Source organism: Coturnix japonica, chromosome 3 (genome assembly GCF_001577835.2).
Source record: "Coturnix japonica isolate 7356 chromosome 3, Coturnix japonica 2.1, whole genome shotgun sequence".
Taxonomy (NCBI): domain Eukaryota; kingdom Metazoa; phylum Chordata; class Aves; order Galliformes; family Phasianidae; genus Coturnix; species Coturnix japonica.
In genome coordinates this window covers 83,922,947-83,939,476 of record NC_029518.1, presented here as the reverse complement: position 1 = coordinate 83,939,476, position 16,530 = coordinate 83,922,947, and the positions used below count along the sequence as shown (strand labels likewise).

The window sequence follows — 16,530 nt, the reverse complement described above, 5'->3', positions numbered from 1 at the left end:
ATGCCAGGAAGGCACTGTTAGGAAGGCAGATTCCTTAGTTCACCAGACTCAGTATGAAAAAGTTTCATTCTGAAAGTTGTCTAATGATACTGGGATGACAAGCCTGCATTAAAACTCGTGAACTGTTATTTCACAAACAGCCTTGGCAGGTTGGCTTCAACTAACAGCACAATGAGACAACTTCAGTTAACTCTGTATAGCGCATAAAGAAGCAAGACTTTTTTTTTAAGTGCTTCTGAGAAAGCACTATGAGAGTTTACAGATTAAATTTATTCTCAACAAGTATTTTATTATTACATTGATACGTGAGAAAATGGTTGATCTACAACATCTGTTTTTCCAATGAGATGACAAAAACTACATTAAAAAACTGAAAAAGTTCTGAATCTTCTAAGGAAGCACAATTTTACAATTTAAATACATCAATCAAGGAAAGCTTACATATTTCAGGAGAAGCTAATTATTTGCTATTAGAAACAGAATTATTAAACATTAATGAGGCTTCTCCAAAAACGCTTTACAGCATCTAACACACTGCTCGTAAACAGTTTCAAAGTCCTTTTCACTCCCCTAGAAAAAAAAAAAAGAGGAAAAAGAAGGTAAGAATAGTAATAATGGCTCATTTTGCAAATGTATTTTCTACTGTCAATAACAGCAAATAAAACAACAAAAATAGTACAAAGACATGGTGACAGTTTTAGCACATTTCCTCCCCAATCTGAAGTAGCAGATTTTGTACTCAGCAGTCCTGGGTGAACTTTGATTCATCATTAGTTTTGTTATTTGGTGTTGGTTTTCTTCATTCAGTTTACAAGGGGGGGAGTTTTCCACACTATTTTGTCATGTTGTTTCACTGTTTAACAAAGCACTGTGTGGAAACAAATATTCTGTTTTGAATCCACCCCTATAATCTATTTGATGCTCTCTATTTCTTATGTAATGTATAGCAATTCCTGATACTTCCCCATGATATTAACATCTTATAGAACCCCACGACATCCTCATCCACTTCTCTTTCCTAAACTGAAGAATCTTAATTTAACTGGTTGCTCTTAGCTGATTTTTTTATCTTTGGCCATTTCCTTGTCTTTGTCTCTATTTTTGCTACTACATTCTTTTTGCATGGAAACTGACTACAGAGGGCTTCACTGAACAGCCGAAATATAGGTGTATTATCAACTCAGATTACTTAAACAATAATAGATAGAATGAATAAAGACTTGTTTTCATTTCACATTCCAATAGTTTATATTATATATCATCAGACAGACATAGGATATACATATATACATCTCATAAGTTATATCATTACTGTGGAATCTGGCAAGATTATATACTACATATACACAGCTTTTAATCAAGTTAACAAAATAATTTCTTACATAGTATGGATCTTCAATAATAAGTTGTTTCTGTGGATCATATGACCCAAGCAGTTCAATTTTGGCCTTGCAGTCTTTAACCTGGTTGCTTTTCCTTTTCAGATCTCTTAAGAAAAAGAAAAAAGAAAAATAAGAAGATTAAAAAAATACCAACAAACAACAACAGAACAAAGCAAACTCACATCAATTTCTCTTCAGAATTTTTTAACATCAGTATTAGATGCTCATGATAGTTTCTAGAGAACACAGAAAAACAGTAAGTTTCTGAACTCAGTCAATTCGGTGGACTCTGTGCTGCTCCTTCTCTTGTTTGTTGTTACCTGCTTTGTTTTTCAATTGAATATCAATGGCATACGTAAACTTACTGCTGACTAGTAAAAAAACCAGAACAGACACTTGACTTAAGGCTTAACAGAACTTTGCGATAGTGAGTTTACCTTCATCCCCAGATCATTCACTATTTTCAATGTCCATCTTTAACTTGGATTAAACATAAAGAATGACTACCTACTTTTTTATTCAGAATTATGTGCTCATGAGCTACAAAACAGTGTTTAAATGGGCATGTTACAAGATCTCTCAATTATGCCTCTAACTCATGTGAGGTGCTTCTGCATTCAGTTACAGAGAATAGTAGATTCTTAAGATCTGCCTTGATTTTGACATATTGCAATATTTTAGCAATCATCTTCTACCTCACCTCCCTCTGGTAAAGCACACTGGTTCTGAAACAGTATTTTCCTTGTCAACTTGCAGGTGGCCTCTATTATCCCAAATGCAGTCAAAATGCACCTTTCACTACCTTCAGATTAAATGCTCGTTACACAATGGAACATATTCCGTATTTTATAATATTAGATCTTCCCATACCAAATCAGAATTTAACTTGTCCAATGCGTAAAAAGCTCATAGTGGTTTGCAATTGGTCATAAGTAGCAGAGTATTCTTTCAAATAGTTGTTAAGTAGGGCCTTTGAAGGCACAGATTTGAAGGCACATTCAACAAATGATAGTTGCTTCAGATAAGAGGTGCTGGTCTGAAAGTAGTTATATGTTAATAATAACAGTAAATAAATAAAAACGTGTTATGCTACATGTTACTGTCTTTAAAAACATTCTGGCATTTCTGAGTTCTTAAAGCTAACCCTCGATCATATCTACATAATATTCAGAGATTTTTCTAAAGATATCCATACTATCATACTACGCGGTTATTTCAACAAGTCTTTCTTAAGCTCAAACCATCTCATAGACACACAATTAAAAACACGGGAAGCAGAAGCAAACAACAAACTTTCCCCAGCTAATGACTAAAATAATTTCTGTTTCTAAAAAAGAGGTGTGGGAAGCAACACATTTAATTCTTTCAAAGTTTTCAATGAATATTTCAGATCCCACATGATCAGAAAAACAGTTTGATCTTAAGGCAGTATTTCCTTATTTATAACTATACAGGCATCAGTCACACCTGTATAACACATACAAAGCTTCCTTTAATTCAGAGTAGCACATAGTATACAAATAAAACACGGAATTCTAACTCATTAAACATATAAGAAGTGCAAAATCCTTCTATCATTTACACATATGCACGCACAAACAAAAATACCAAGACAAGCTCAGCAATAAAATGTGACTTCTGTCTTCAAAGTGACTCACAAGCTAGCACTAGTGCAATCTTTATTAATTTGTTCAGAATTTTTTCATCCATTACCTTAGATTGCTTTCATCCATACAAAGTATATAATCAAAGGTCTGGAAATCATCTTTAGTAACCTAGAATTAAAAACATGTACTTTAGCCAACAATCATTGCTTGATTACAAAGGAAAAAAAAAAGAGGGAAAAAGAAGAAAAAAAAAATAAGTGAAGCGAGGGGATTGTTTTCATGTTTTCTAGTTCTAATTTCTTTAAAAAAAAAAAAAACAGGTGGAAAGAAAAAAAAAACTGCTTATCTTCATCAACTCTTACAACTATTTAGGGGATTTTAAATATACTTTGCCATAATTATTTATCCACTTCTACAAAGTTCCCATGTAAAAGTTAGCTTTTTTTATTATTAATACTTCCATAATGAAACTCTTTGAAAGTGTAGATAATGGCAGGACAAGGGGAAATTGTTAAGTTGCAGGAGTGAAGATTTAGGTTGGGTATCAGGGGAAGTTCTTCATTGGGAGCGATGAGGAGGTGGCACAGACTGCCCAGAGAAGCTGTGGATGCCCCATCCCTAGAGGTGTTCAAGGTCAGGTTAGATGGGGCCCTGGGCAACCTGGTCTGTTATTAAACTGCTTGAGGTTGGGGCGGCTTGGAGATTCATGATCCATGAGGTCCTTTCCAACCTAAGCCATTCTATGATTCTTTGATAATCAGAAAGAATAAATCAAAAATTTATAGTGAGTTCACATTATTTATGAAAGATCAAATTGGTGGAACTAGATGATCTTTAAGGTCCCTTCCAACTTAAGGGATTCTATGATTAAATTTGAAAGGTTTCTTCTGTTTTGTCTAACAGGTGTCTTTAGGAATGATGTCCTAGAAAAGGGAGTAAGAGAACAGGTGCATCGCCCTGGAAACCAGAGTTCTAACCTCCAAAAAACATACAGCAGAAAAAAAACACAGGAAGTAACAAAAAACCTACAGGAATTATCACTAGATTACGATCATAAAGGAAACGTTTCACATGGGGTGGGGGGATGCAAGAGGGGGAAGCTTTTGAAAATAAAGAGTTAATGATGAAAACTAATGCAGACTTGTTTATTTTCACTGTAAAAATATTTGCTGTATTCATGCAGTGCCTTTGACCTACAAAAATATTTTTACAGTGGAAATAGCTCTGTTTTCCTGGCAACTCTACCAGATCCTCTACAAGCTTCTTCTGCTTGCTCCACAGAGCCAACACTGGTCCCTGTGAAAATAAGTAGGCATAGATTTCCTTTTTGTGCAGACAGGGAAAACTTAAAAATCAAAGTGGAAACAAAAAAACCCCACACCTGCTACACTTCCCACGACCTCTCTGTGCTTTGACAAAGTGACAGTTATTACCATACGAACCAGCATCAACACAAATCCAAATGCACCCCTAAACACAGGATTACTGGTTAGATTGTGCTTGAGTAGATATCAGCCTAAGAAAACTACTATTTCAGGAGAAGAATCTAAAGGATATAAAAATTACTGTGCATTCTGAGGAGTGATGAAGAGCTCAAGCAGTCAGCTATACAGAAGAATTTTACATTAAAAAGTATACAACCATTATTAAAGACTATCAATAGGGAAACACATCATCATTACGATTCCTGTTAAGCATTTGCCTTCACTTACAGCAGGGTAGTAATCTCCTTTACTCTATCTAAACCAGAGATGTAGCAGTCCTCAAATTTATCCTGTTGTGAAACAATGTTTAATGCAACTTTCCTCTAATCTCAATTTCACATTTAAGACAAACGCTCAATATGAGTCATACTGAAATCAATTTTGGCCTCAGCATGAACAGAAGTTAAACTGATTAATGCATTTCTGTTCTGTGCATGAAGGCTTAGAGAATTTCAATGGGTGCATAAACCTACAGCAAGCTATCTAAAAGTAAGACATTAGCAAACATTTTTAGCCGGACATATTTCTATGTATTTTAATGCATATATTTACCCTTCCATTTAAAATTCACTTGAACAGTCACTGTATATGATTGTAGGATGCATCCGAATTAACATTCAATCTTCTGAATTTTGATTCTTGTAGCACATATGTGAGTTTAGTATAGAAGAAGATAAAATCCTTGATTATCATAATTATGCACAGGAATTGCTTTCCACAGGCTATGAGTTTTCCAGAGGAATGAAGGAGATAACTCAATGAGGTCATCATCTTATGACAGTATTTATGAGACAACAGAAGAAAAATCCCTCCTTTCTATTTCTGCAGCTCCCTGATTAAATCTTTCTCAATCTGCTCTAAAGCTGCGAAATCATACAGAACCTCTATTCTTGAGTTTGTTCCCACCAGAGAACAAATACACTTCTGCTTGTACTAGCCCAATCGCTCTGCAAAGTCATACTGCTTAGTCCCACTCTGGATGTACTATGAGACCATGTCAGGTCCACGTAGTTTGCAGTATCAGCAGAGACCATTTGACATGCAGTTCAAGAACTTCTTTCACTTAAAAACAAAATAAAATCAAGTTGCTTGTGCTTGGATGATTTTATGTTTTCATCCTGTTATTCTTTCAATTTATTGTCTCATTCTTTTTAATTCCCTCTCCCTATGCATTTTAACATTTTAGACTCTCCTACTTCAGAAATGTTTTCATTAGCCAGATATACGTATTATCAATTATCTTCAGTAAGGTGCTTTCATTCTCTCTGCCAAAGAAGGGCATATAGAGTTGCTTCAAGGCAAATGATCAGATGCTTTGCTTAAGTATTCAATTCTCAAGTTTCCAAGGCTCATCTTTTAAGAAAACAAACAAGTTATGCTACAGTGACTGAAACAGTGATTAGCCTGAGTACCATTTAGCTTGCATAATGATAAATAATGCTATTTGTAAGCACTAATAAATAGCAAAGGCAGAACCACCAGAAGATCACAACAACAGACTTTTCCTAGTAATTTCTTTAATAGTAAAGCCTTAAATATCTGGAGCTGGACTGTGCTCATTCCTGTTTGCATTGTTATGTAATAGAGATTAGCATCAGGAAAGGTCAGCAGAAAGCAATGGACTAATTGAGGGAATTTACTTTTAAAAAGTTAAAGAACGTGCAGTATTCACTTTGTTCATTTTCAAAACCTTACAAAGTCTGGTAAAATTCTTCAGGGATCAGAAACAAAAGACAATGACAAAATTATTTGATCTTTTCATCAGGAAAACAACCAGTCGCATAATCTCAAACTAACCAAAGGTCAGGCCCTAAAGGAATATCCCACGTCCAGAGAGCAGTTAACTGAACTAAGTTATGCGCATTTATTTTAGCACCTGAATGATTTACATACATGCAGCCACGTTTATTTCTGATCCCTCCAGAATCATAATGGAAATACACTTTTTTGGTCTTTGCTAAGTGAAAACTGAGATGAGCTTTGGTAAGGTAGAGTATTTCACTAAGAAACTTGTCTCTGACTTCAGAATGTTTCAAGGGTATGTTTATCACTGGAGATATCGCCAACAGTATTATTTATTAATTTTGGGTCTGAGTGCCTTAGTCCCGATTTGGGACTCTACAGATTTTAATTCAATAATAGAATCTTTTATTAATGGTAAACAGATATTCTACATCTTTTTGGACCTGCTAAATAAAAATGTAACTCCTTGCAAAATAAAGCATCACAGATTACTACATTAAATCCATTTAAAAAGACTATTGAACAAATGTTTCGAACAATGCCCCAAATACTAAACACCTGAAGGGAGGAATTTTAACAGAAGTGTTCCAGTGCTTCCCAGTTATACTTCCAATCAAACTTAATAAATTAACTAACCTCAACTGGAAGAGTTAGGCATTTTTAGAGTCCTTTGGAAAAACTGCATATAGCACTTATTATTTGATGCTTAGCTATGCACTAGTCAAATTACTTTTGTGAATATAACGGTAGGGCTAAACAAAACATGGGGATGAACAAGAAAGAAAATACACTCTCTTCTACCTGTCGTGCTTTATGTGCTGTCTCAATGCCATGATTTCTTAGACAGCTTAAAGCCCTTGTATCTGGGGAGCGCCCCACGTTCCAGTCTGAAACAGCAGCACTGTCTGTCATCCACTGTAAGAACAAAACAAATACATACACATATTTAAAGAAAATTAAAGTACAGTACCTGCCTGGCAATATGATTCATGGTAATGCCATGCTTCTTCATGCAAGTCTGTCCTCGATAGTCAGGAGGGTTTCCTATTTCATAGGCAGATGTCGCTGCACTGTCTATCCTCCACTACAGAAAAACAAATTTATGTTTTTATGTTTCCTTTCTCACTTCTTAGGTTTGTACTAACTAGATAGAATACTGTTGTTTCATAGGCAGGAAAGAAATAAACAGCTTACCTTATTTTCAAGTTTTTCATCAGTTACAAGTTTTCTAAAAACTGCCTCAGCTATTGGAGAGCGGCATATGTTTCCTATAGAAACAGGAGATCAAAGTTAACAACAATTTCAGTTCAAAAAAGAACAAAATACAATTGCATAGACTTGTCAGCACAGCTCAGACTTTTATTTATTTGGATAGAATGTGGATTGCTCACTGCAACCCAGAAGATTCTGCAGAACTGAAAACAATATCCATCTCTGTCCCAAAATACATATTATTAAATGAGAAGGTACAATTTGCTAAAGTAAGTAGGAAAGCAACTCCTCCCATACAAAGTCTCTCTGATCAGAAAAGATAAATTACAAATGTTAAATGGCAGCAAATAATCTTCCTACATGCTAGTAAATTTCAACTAATGCTTTGCTATTGACTCTGAATATTTGCCTCAAGTATTTACATTATTACCCACCTATTGACAGAAAACTTCGGGACCATTCCAAAACACAAATGCCATTACTACAGAACAAACTTAGAGAAAAGGCTGAACAACGTGCATCAGTACTTCTGATTGCTGAAGGGAGGTCACTCTATGTCAAACTCAACCCTTATCACGAGTACCTTCAAACAGCACACCCAATCCCCAGCCTCAAAGGAGAGCTCAATAGGCTCTGAATCACAGAACTGTAGGGGTTGGAAGGGACCTCCAGAAATCGAGTCCAAACCCACTGCCAAAGCAGGCCCCCTGTATAAGTCTGTACATGTAGGTCTTGAATGACTCCAAAGAAGAGGACTCCACAGCCCCCTGGGCAGCCCATTTCAGTGCTCCATCACCCTCACTGTGAAGAAGTTCCTTTGCATATTGGTGTGGAACTTCCTATGCTCCAGTTTATGGCCATTTCCCCTTGTCCTGTCCCCACAGACCACTGAAAAGAGGTTGGCCATGTCTCTTTGTGTCCCACACTTCAGGTATTTACAAACATTAATAAGATCCCCATGTTTACAAACACTCAAGAAATTAATTACTTCAGATGTTTGTGGGTTTTTTGGCCCAAAATATGGAGGATTAGTAATGAAAAGTAACTGACAGCAAAGCTGAAGTGCTGTCATCAGCCAACAGTCAAGGTTGTTCACTGCATAAATACATAATGAGTTTTGCCTTCAAACGGCCTCAGATTGCGCTCGCCACTTGATCTGACCTTATTTTCAGCAAGATCTATTACGACAATGAAATAGTGCCCAATTAAAAACTAGAAATAATAGGTCTGTAGTATTTCTGCTCCACAGCTAAACCTGTATATAACTAGGTCAAGCACTTAAGGTAGATCTTCTGGTCCTGCACATAAAAACATATTCTCTATGGGAAAAAACACCAAAAAACAACAAAACCATATCTCAACAGCAAATACATAAATCTACTCAACTGTTATTCAAACTGTCAGCATCTTTTCATCCTGTATCTATTCTCCTTTAGTGTGAGAAATGAGACATTTATAGCTGGCACGTTATCTACATGCAGAATAAACCATACAAACCCCCACTTTCCATCAAACAGAATGTATGACTTTATTCACTTCTGATTTTTGAGTAGGTAAGCATAACATACCACAAATGGTATAAGTCAATTCCGCATATTTAAAAAACAAAAAAAAAAAAATAATAAAGATCACCATTCATGCTACAAATAAAATTCTTTCCAAATTTCAAACAATAATGAAATGCCCACAAATAGAAGTACATTGCTGGCAGCAAGACATTCACAGATCAAGTACTTAGCAAAATATCAAGGTGGATATTTCACCACTGAAGAGGAAGAAGCTGCTATGGTCTGAGCATTTAATAAGTTGCTGTCAATCATGCCAACTACTGAAAAAAACAAGTGGGAAACAAGCCACTTAGGTACAAATTTCAGAGATCAAATCACTCAATGGGCAAAAGCAACTGGGTAACCACTGGGAAAACAACTGTGCTAAATCATAAAATGAATTTTGATGGCAGCAGATCTTTTCCCAGGGAAAAACATTCGATTTCCTTTACTTGAAACAAGTTTACTCAAAGAAAGTAAAAATTAGGTCTTAGAAGAATAAATAAAAGAAGAAAAAGATTTTTATTCATAAGATATTCATATTTGTTACAAAAATTGTTAAAGAACATAGTAAGTTCTTTATTATGACTTCTTTAATTGAATGAATTAAACAGTATCATTTTAATGGGAAATAAATAGAACATGGTAATATACATCGTAAGACAGTAAAGAACCTTTAAAGCCAATGAGCTCAGTTCTCTGATATCACAGGCATATACAGCATCACTTTTCTTATAAACACATCAGGCTCTCTTTTAAAAGCATCGTCTATCTTAAAGGATACTCCAGAAACTCATTTCCTGCAAGTAGCCAGAAATTCCCACTTAGTATTTTTTCATGGAAGCCAATGCTCATCTGATCTTGGTTAACATCACTCTGTAGCTTAAAAAACATCATTTTCTTCAACAGATAAAGAACCCTTGTCAAGCACAGTTACGCTAAACTAAACAAACCAAGCTGCTGGTTTCCTCATGAAATGAATTTAGCTTTACACAATCATCCCAGTTAAGCCAACTCAAATTCAATAAATTTGAATTCTGAATTCCTGAATTCTCAGAAATAAAACCAAAGAATATATTCCAGGAAAAAATTTCACACACACACACAAAAAGTTCTAAAATATTTACACAGCTCTTCTGAAAATAACCTAAGATAACTTCCTTTGACAATATATGATTTATATATCAGTATTAAGTTTATGATTGCAATCTATACTTCTAATTTGCCCCTCTTATACCTCTTCCTTCAAACAGACTACCTTTATGTCTTCTTTCTAAACTTGAATTCTGTCTCCACTACACCAACTGTTGAGATCATTCACTTCTTGTACATTATTCTCTGTGTGAACAATACTACACAACTCTGAACGGTAAGCTTCATTATAACAATACTTCATTAATAATAATTGACATAACATTACTAGTCCTAATTAATTAATTAGATAACTAACTACAATTACATAATCAGTATCGGAACCTTTTGTTGAACAACTTTATAGAGTCATGCTTTCTCAATCACTGTCTAGAAAGAAGAGTTGTACTGATGGTTATCAAAGCCAATGTTGGGTATCTGAGTTCTTAATCCAAACCATGCATTTATATTTGATTTACTCCTGAACAGAAACCTAAGTGTCAGTTATCTCAACATGAAAGACAACTTGATTGCCTTTCAGGCTCAGGTCCACAGCTCATCTCTACATATTGCTGATCTTGTCATCCTCTCACACTTTCAATCTGTTTTGTATTTTCATTGTTCCTTATTCAGATCTCTAACTCTTTCACACCCTTTATCTTCCCAAATGACAACAGATGCTCCTCTCTTCTGTTGGAAACAGAAGAGGGAATAACAAAGGAGAAAGTTTTACTAGCTTTCACTCTCTCACATTTAAAAACACACTCCCTGCATGGTCAGTTCACATAAGTCACTATAATACTGCTTCCTACTGTAATTTGAATCATTCATTAACTTATCAGCAAGTATCTAAAACTGAACTACTCTATGCCATTAGATATTCAAATTCCTGTATGAATTTCACAGTTCCCAGCATTTTTTTTGTGCTCAAGTCTACCTGAAGACACTTCACATTCAATTGGATATGTAAATATGCAGCTACCCTGTCACGTTCCATCTATGGGGAGAGGAGAGTGACTAAGAACAGCAAAACCCCTCAGGATGGATTAAGGTGAAATAACAGTCAAGAACCATAGTCAGCTTTCATGGGAGATCTCTATCAATCAGTTACTCGGCAATGCTCACGATTATGTCTGACTAAGCTGTGCAGTGTTCTGGGAATGACTGCAAGGCCCACCATTAGAACCAAAAATCCATGCATTGTAAGACTGGTATTTATGAGACATCTTTCTCTCCCCATGAGTCCAAAAGATTTCAGCAGCAACACCACCCACAGTCTGGGGCTAAGTCCATCAAGTCAGACTTCTGGCTGAATGACCTGGAACAGCTCACCTGTCTGCGTGGTGATCTCCTTCATTTTCTGACAGGCCTCCGCTATGGCAGCAGTGGCACATGGTGATACAACATTCCCTGTCTGTTACATTCAACATTCCACATACCCCGTGCTCCTTTAATAATAACATGTCTAAGGCTAACTGGTTTTGCAAAGTCACCTTTGATGCTTGTTGAACCTGTAAATTAAGCTCTCCAGATGTGCATTCAGTCCAATTCCTCGGTGCATGAGCCTGCCAAGTGACATTCTCTGGAACATTCTGGTGCCATTTGATAACTCCACTTGGTACAAAGAATGCCTCTAGCTGTAGACTGACCCTTTGTCTTCATGTATAACAGCCAGGAACACAGACCCCTTTAATCCATTCCTGAGCATCTCTAGGACTGCTGTTATGACGAAACATATAACTAAACATTCTAGAAGGGCACATGGTTGTGTGGAATGACTTCACAGTATCCTGTTTTCCTTTCCCAAGAAGCAGGAATGGGGCCTTAAGGCAGAACGCAACAAGTCACAGGCAGCCATTAACTCCACAAAGGCTGTTCACCTTTGTTACTGTGTTGATCACCTGTTGTGCCCACCTAGGCTCAAGGGACCTCAAAACCAGTTTCAAGAAGCCACTGGTACATTCAACAGTACCACTGTGTATGGCTGGGGATAGCATGGAGTACAGAAAATCCACTGGATCCCTTCATCCTGGCCCTGCTTTTGAACCACTGTAGCAGTAAAGATGCTTCTGTTATCCAACTGAATGGACTTGGGTTTAGGCAAATAGCTAAACCACAATTTCAGACTCTTGATAGTATTATCTCCTGGTGCCTGTCAGACTGCCTGAGCCTGAGATAGTTCTGAACTAACTGATTTTAACACCGTAGAAGGTCTTCTAAAAATGACTGGCAATACAATCTTCCCTCTTTTGTGAGTTATTTGTGCAAGTTTTTGTGATAATGCATACTGAGCAATGGTTCACAAATGGCAATACCCCTGAAGGAGATGTAAATTTCCTTCCCAGGTGAAGGCAAGATGCTCTCTATCTGCTTCCCATAAGGGGAACAAAAAAAACATGTCTTTCATACCAATGGTTGCTAGAGGCTGATGAGCTTGCTCCTGTATGGTTACAACCAGCTCGGCCATGCTAAGTACCATGGCAGTTAAGGGGCCAGTGTTAGCATCCAACCTGCACTAATCAATGGCCAGTCACTAGTTCCCATTACACTTAGGGACCAGCCATACCAGTGAACTGTAGGCAGTGTACACTGGTACAATTACTTCCTTTTCCCTTAATTCTGATATCACCGAGGCAACTCCTCCTTGTGCTCTCAGAGGAAGGAGGTATGGCTGTACATTCACTATCTTAGAGGAGAGCAATTTAGGTGCAGTTTGGAGAAGTCGCACAGACGCTGTGGAGAGATCAAATATCTGCTGCTTTTCTCCCATTCTAACCACACAAGCCCCAGGATGTTTCTCAGCAAGGCTCCTAATATCATAATGGTGTCGGTTGCGGTTTCATCTCCAAGCAACCAACACTTAACCTGAGCAGTCAATTGAGGTTCAGAATTCACAAATACATCTGTAACTCAGATCTGTTTTTTATGAGCAACTATGCTGTTGCAGTTAGCGACATCAATCCTAAATGCTAATACTTGATAATCCCTGCCTACTAGAAAAATTAACTAGGGATATGAGAGGACCAAGGGGGAAAGTAATTAGCAAGTCTCTCTCATCCTTTTCTGCAAGCCTTCATAAGTGAATTCAGCAGCCATCCCCCAGTTCACTTATTGGAGACAGTAGAGTTTCCCATCCTAAAATCAAGTCCTTTTCCCATGCAGTAGGCATCTCAAAGGCAGTTACTGTCACATCATTTAGTCAGGGCTCCTTCCTTCTACTTTCCACATCAGTTTCTGCTCACTGCTAGGGTGCACAGTCGTTTACCTTGCCATACTCAGATAAGGCTTTCTAATGCTGCTGTAGACAGACATCCATGAAATCTTGAGGGAGCCCTTTCTCCATTCTTTCAACTCAAGTTTTCAAAATTCCAGCCACTGTGAATGGCATCATTCAGGTAATAACTTGCAGAGGTCTCCTACTTTGGCCATTATCAGTAGTCTCCATTTTAACTAATGGCCTCATTACATGCCTGCTAACTTCCACATATTCCCCTCACTATCAAAACACAGTAGAATTCCTGTCAGAATTTGAATACCAGCATACAGCTGTACCAGTCTAAGTAGAACTCAATTTTAGCTTAGGATATCCAAAAGATGTTTATAGGAGAGTTACGTCTCAAAGCCCATAGACAAAAATGGTTTAGGCAGTTTAACCAAGTTCAATAATGATAACACCTGCCAGGATTCGTGGTCATCAGGCCATCAGGTAACTAATTGAGCGTCCACATTTTAAACACCTTTACCAGTAGCAAGATTAATTATTCTCAGTTATCACCTACAGGGTCATTATGCCTTTCTCATCAAGCTTAAAACTTCCCATTCTCTTTTTCTCCAAAAATATCTTTAGTTCTTGTTGTCAGCTTGCCCCTGTTATTGTCAGAACCCCCATTACAGCAGCTGTTTATGATGAACACTTCAATGTCTTACCAAAGCTACTGCTTTCCTTTTGGCCACATTTAAAAGCAAATACTGTGGGTTGTGAAAACTGAACCAGAAAGCTTAAATCTCTCCAACTATAGCATAGTTTTCTCATAGCCAATAAATTTACTGTCATTTTAGAAAAGATTTTATGCAATCTCTGATGGCAACATTCACACTCAGTGATTCACAGCAAGCATAACTTCTTGAGGACACTGCCAAAATTGCTTTGCTTAGCTGTTTACACAGCAACTGTTCTTCCCCACATGGAGATCAGTAAGTCAGTTCCTGGTTTAAGATGCCCATACAGCTTTTTACATTACAGCAGGCAAGACATGAAAGAGGCTTACTTACATAACAAGGCATCATCCTGAGTTCATTTCTAGAGCTCGAGCATTAATTAGGTGAGTTGCATAAGTGTAAAAACAGAAAAGTGATTTCTGGTTCAACTCCAATTTGAATCATTTCTTGCTTTAAATGAATAAATAACATTTCCTGGTGTCTCTTCATATACTGTAATTCAACACACTCCTGGGTGTTCGGCTTATTTCTTAGTGATAAGAGACTCTTATCATTCATCTAATTATCTACACTAAGTAGATTATATTTTAGCATGTAATGAATAACTACTTATATCACCACAAAGAAAAAAAAACAACCAACACGGTAAACAGATACTTCAGCAATCGGCTTCTTTAAAAATAATGGAGAAGGAAAATGTGTTTCTTCATGAAGGCTCAATGTTTTGGGGATCAGATCTCCCTGAACGTGGGAGAACACCTGAATTAAAACGCTTCATTAAAAAGCAAAGAACAGTACAGGTAAACGCAATCCCAGATATCTATTTCATAGTACTCTTTTCAGCAACAACAGCAGGTTATTCCAATCAAAAGATGGAGGGGAAAAAAATATATTAAGATATATCAGTTTTCAGTAATAATTAAAAAATATTAAGCAAACAAACAGTGGAAGAAGGTACAAATTACCTTCAGACATATACTTGACCAGAAAAAGGAAGTGCTTTTCATGTTTAGTAGCTCTTACATCATGTGTCACATACCATTAGGTTTTTTTTTCTTTTAATAAGCTGGGAGATGGAAGAAGAAATTTCAAATATATTTATATGTATTTTAAAAAAAATCAGCATCAGAAATATCAGTCTTTTGTGATTTGTTGATCCTTTCTTCAAATTCAATACCACAGTTCAATCCACACCTAAACTACCTTTCACTAGTAATCCTCAGCTGGAGGAACTTGATACAGTGCAAATCACCATCGTGGATGTAAAGACTCATACACAGATACATGATGAACACCATTGCCTTCCTATTACAAGAGAAAAACGTCCTATCAACCAGTGGTTTTGTAGCAAGACTGTCAAAACACCAAGGACTAACAGGGATCACCTCTCACCATGTCAGACTAAAACAACCAGCAGACAGACAAGGTTAAAACCACATGAGATCAGTGAGGCACACAGCTTGTCATCCCCACCAGGGAGCAGAAGCTTTGAGAATACACCAAACGGAGCACAGCCATACAGTCAGGTTAGCAATCGGCTGGCTGTGGGGGAGCAGAAATAACCACAGAATCACAGAATGACCTGGGTTGGAAGGATCATGTAGTTCCAACCCCCCTGCCTGGCAGGGCCACCAAACATACACCTTTACTAGATCAGGTTGCCCAGGGCCCTGTCCAACCTGGCCTTGAACACCTCCAAGGACGGGGCATCCACAACCTCCCTGGGCAGCCTGTTCCAGGGCCTAACCACTCTCCTAGTGAAGAACTTCCCCCTAACATCCAACCTAAATCTTCCCTCTTGTAACTTAAAACCATTTTCCCGTGTCCTGCTGTTGTCAGCCCTTTCGAAGAGTTTACTCCCCTCCTGGGTGTAAGTTCCCTTCAGGTATTGAAACCTGGAAACCAACCAAACTCTTTCTAATCCTGATTTCTAAGTGAAAACGCTTCCGTTTTCCTAACTTCTCATGAGGTGTAATCCACAACTTAAAAGCACGTGCATTTATTCACTTTAAAAGCGTGCTGCCTTCAGTTCTCCATGTAGGCATCTCTCCAGATGCCGGTCAGGCCCGCACCGCACAACCCCGGGCTGCTCTTCTTCCCCGATCTGCTCGCAGCACTGAGCACACACACAGCTCAATTTCCACACCAACTTCACACTTACCGACACCGCGTTTCACCCCTTATTCCCTACCGATGGTCCCTACCTACAGAGGCAGCGGCGTGCCCGTGGCAAGGGGCGGATGGCACCCGCTCCCAGCCAGGTTCAGCGACCGCTGCAGAGCCACGGCCGGGCGGCACAGGGACGGCATACCCCGCTCTCTGCCTGCTCCCCGGGGCCACCCCACCGGGCTCCTGCTGCCCCTGGTGCTGCTCACCCAGGCACACGAAGAGCACGGACTTTGCTTCCCCCGCCGCCATCTTCGCTCAGCCACGATAGCGCGACGCGGGCCTAATGCGCAGCCGCGCCGCCTGGCTTTACGGCTAT

General features: G+C 38.0%; 1 protein-coding gene across 3 annotated transcripts; it reads right to left on the bottom strand.

Moving 5' to 3' along the window:
* Positions 1–251: 251 nt before the first annotated feature.
* On the bottom strand, positions 252–16,525 carry ACP1 (acid phosphatase 1). 3 transcript variants are annotated; one of them, XM_015859305.2, is made up of 6 exons: positions 16,421–16,525; positions 7,411–7,484; positions 7,187–7,300; positions 3,096–3,157; positions 1,383–1,488; positions 252–570 (listed from the first exon to the last, which is right to left on the bottom strand). In XM_015859305.2, the coding sequence occupies exons 1-6, from the start codon at positions 16,461–16,463 to the stop codon at positions 493–495; spliced, it is 477 nt and encodes a 158-aa protein (XP_015714791.1). In that variant the 5' UTR covers positions 16,464–16,525; the 3' UTR covers positions 252–492. The 3 variants fall into 3 exon arrangements, with proteins under 3 accessions (XP_015714791.1, XP_015714793.1, XP_015714794.1); XM_015859307.2 differs by lacking the exon at positions 7,187–7,300 and adding an exon at positions 7,018–7,131; XM_015859308.2 differs by lacking the exons at positions 7,187–7,300; positions 16,421–16,525 and adding exons at positions 7,018–7,131; positions 11,756–11,783.
* Between the last annotated feature and the right edge of the window lie 5 nt (positions 16,526–16,530).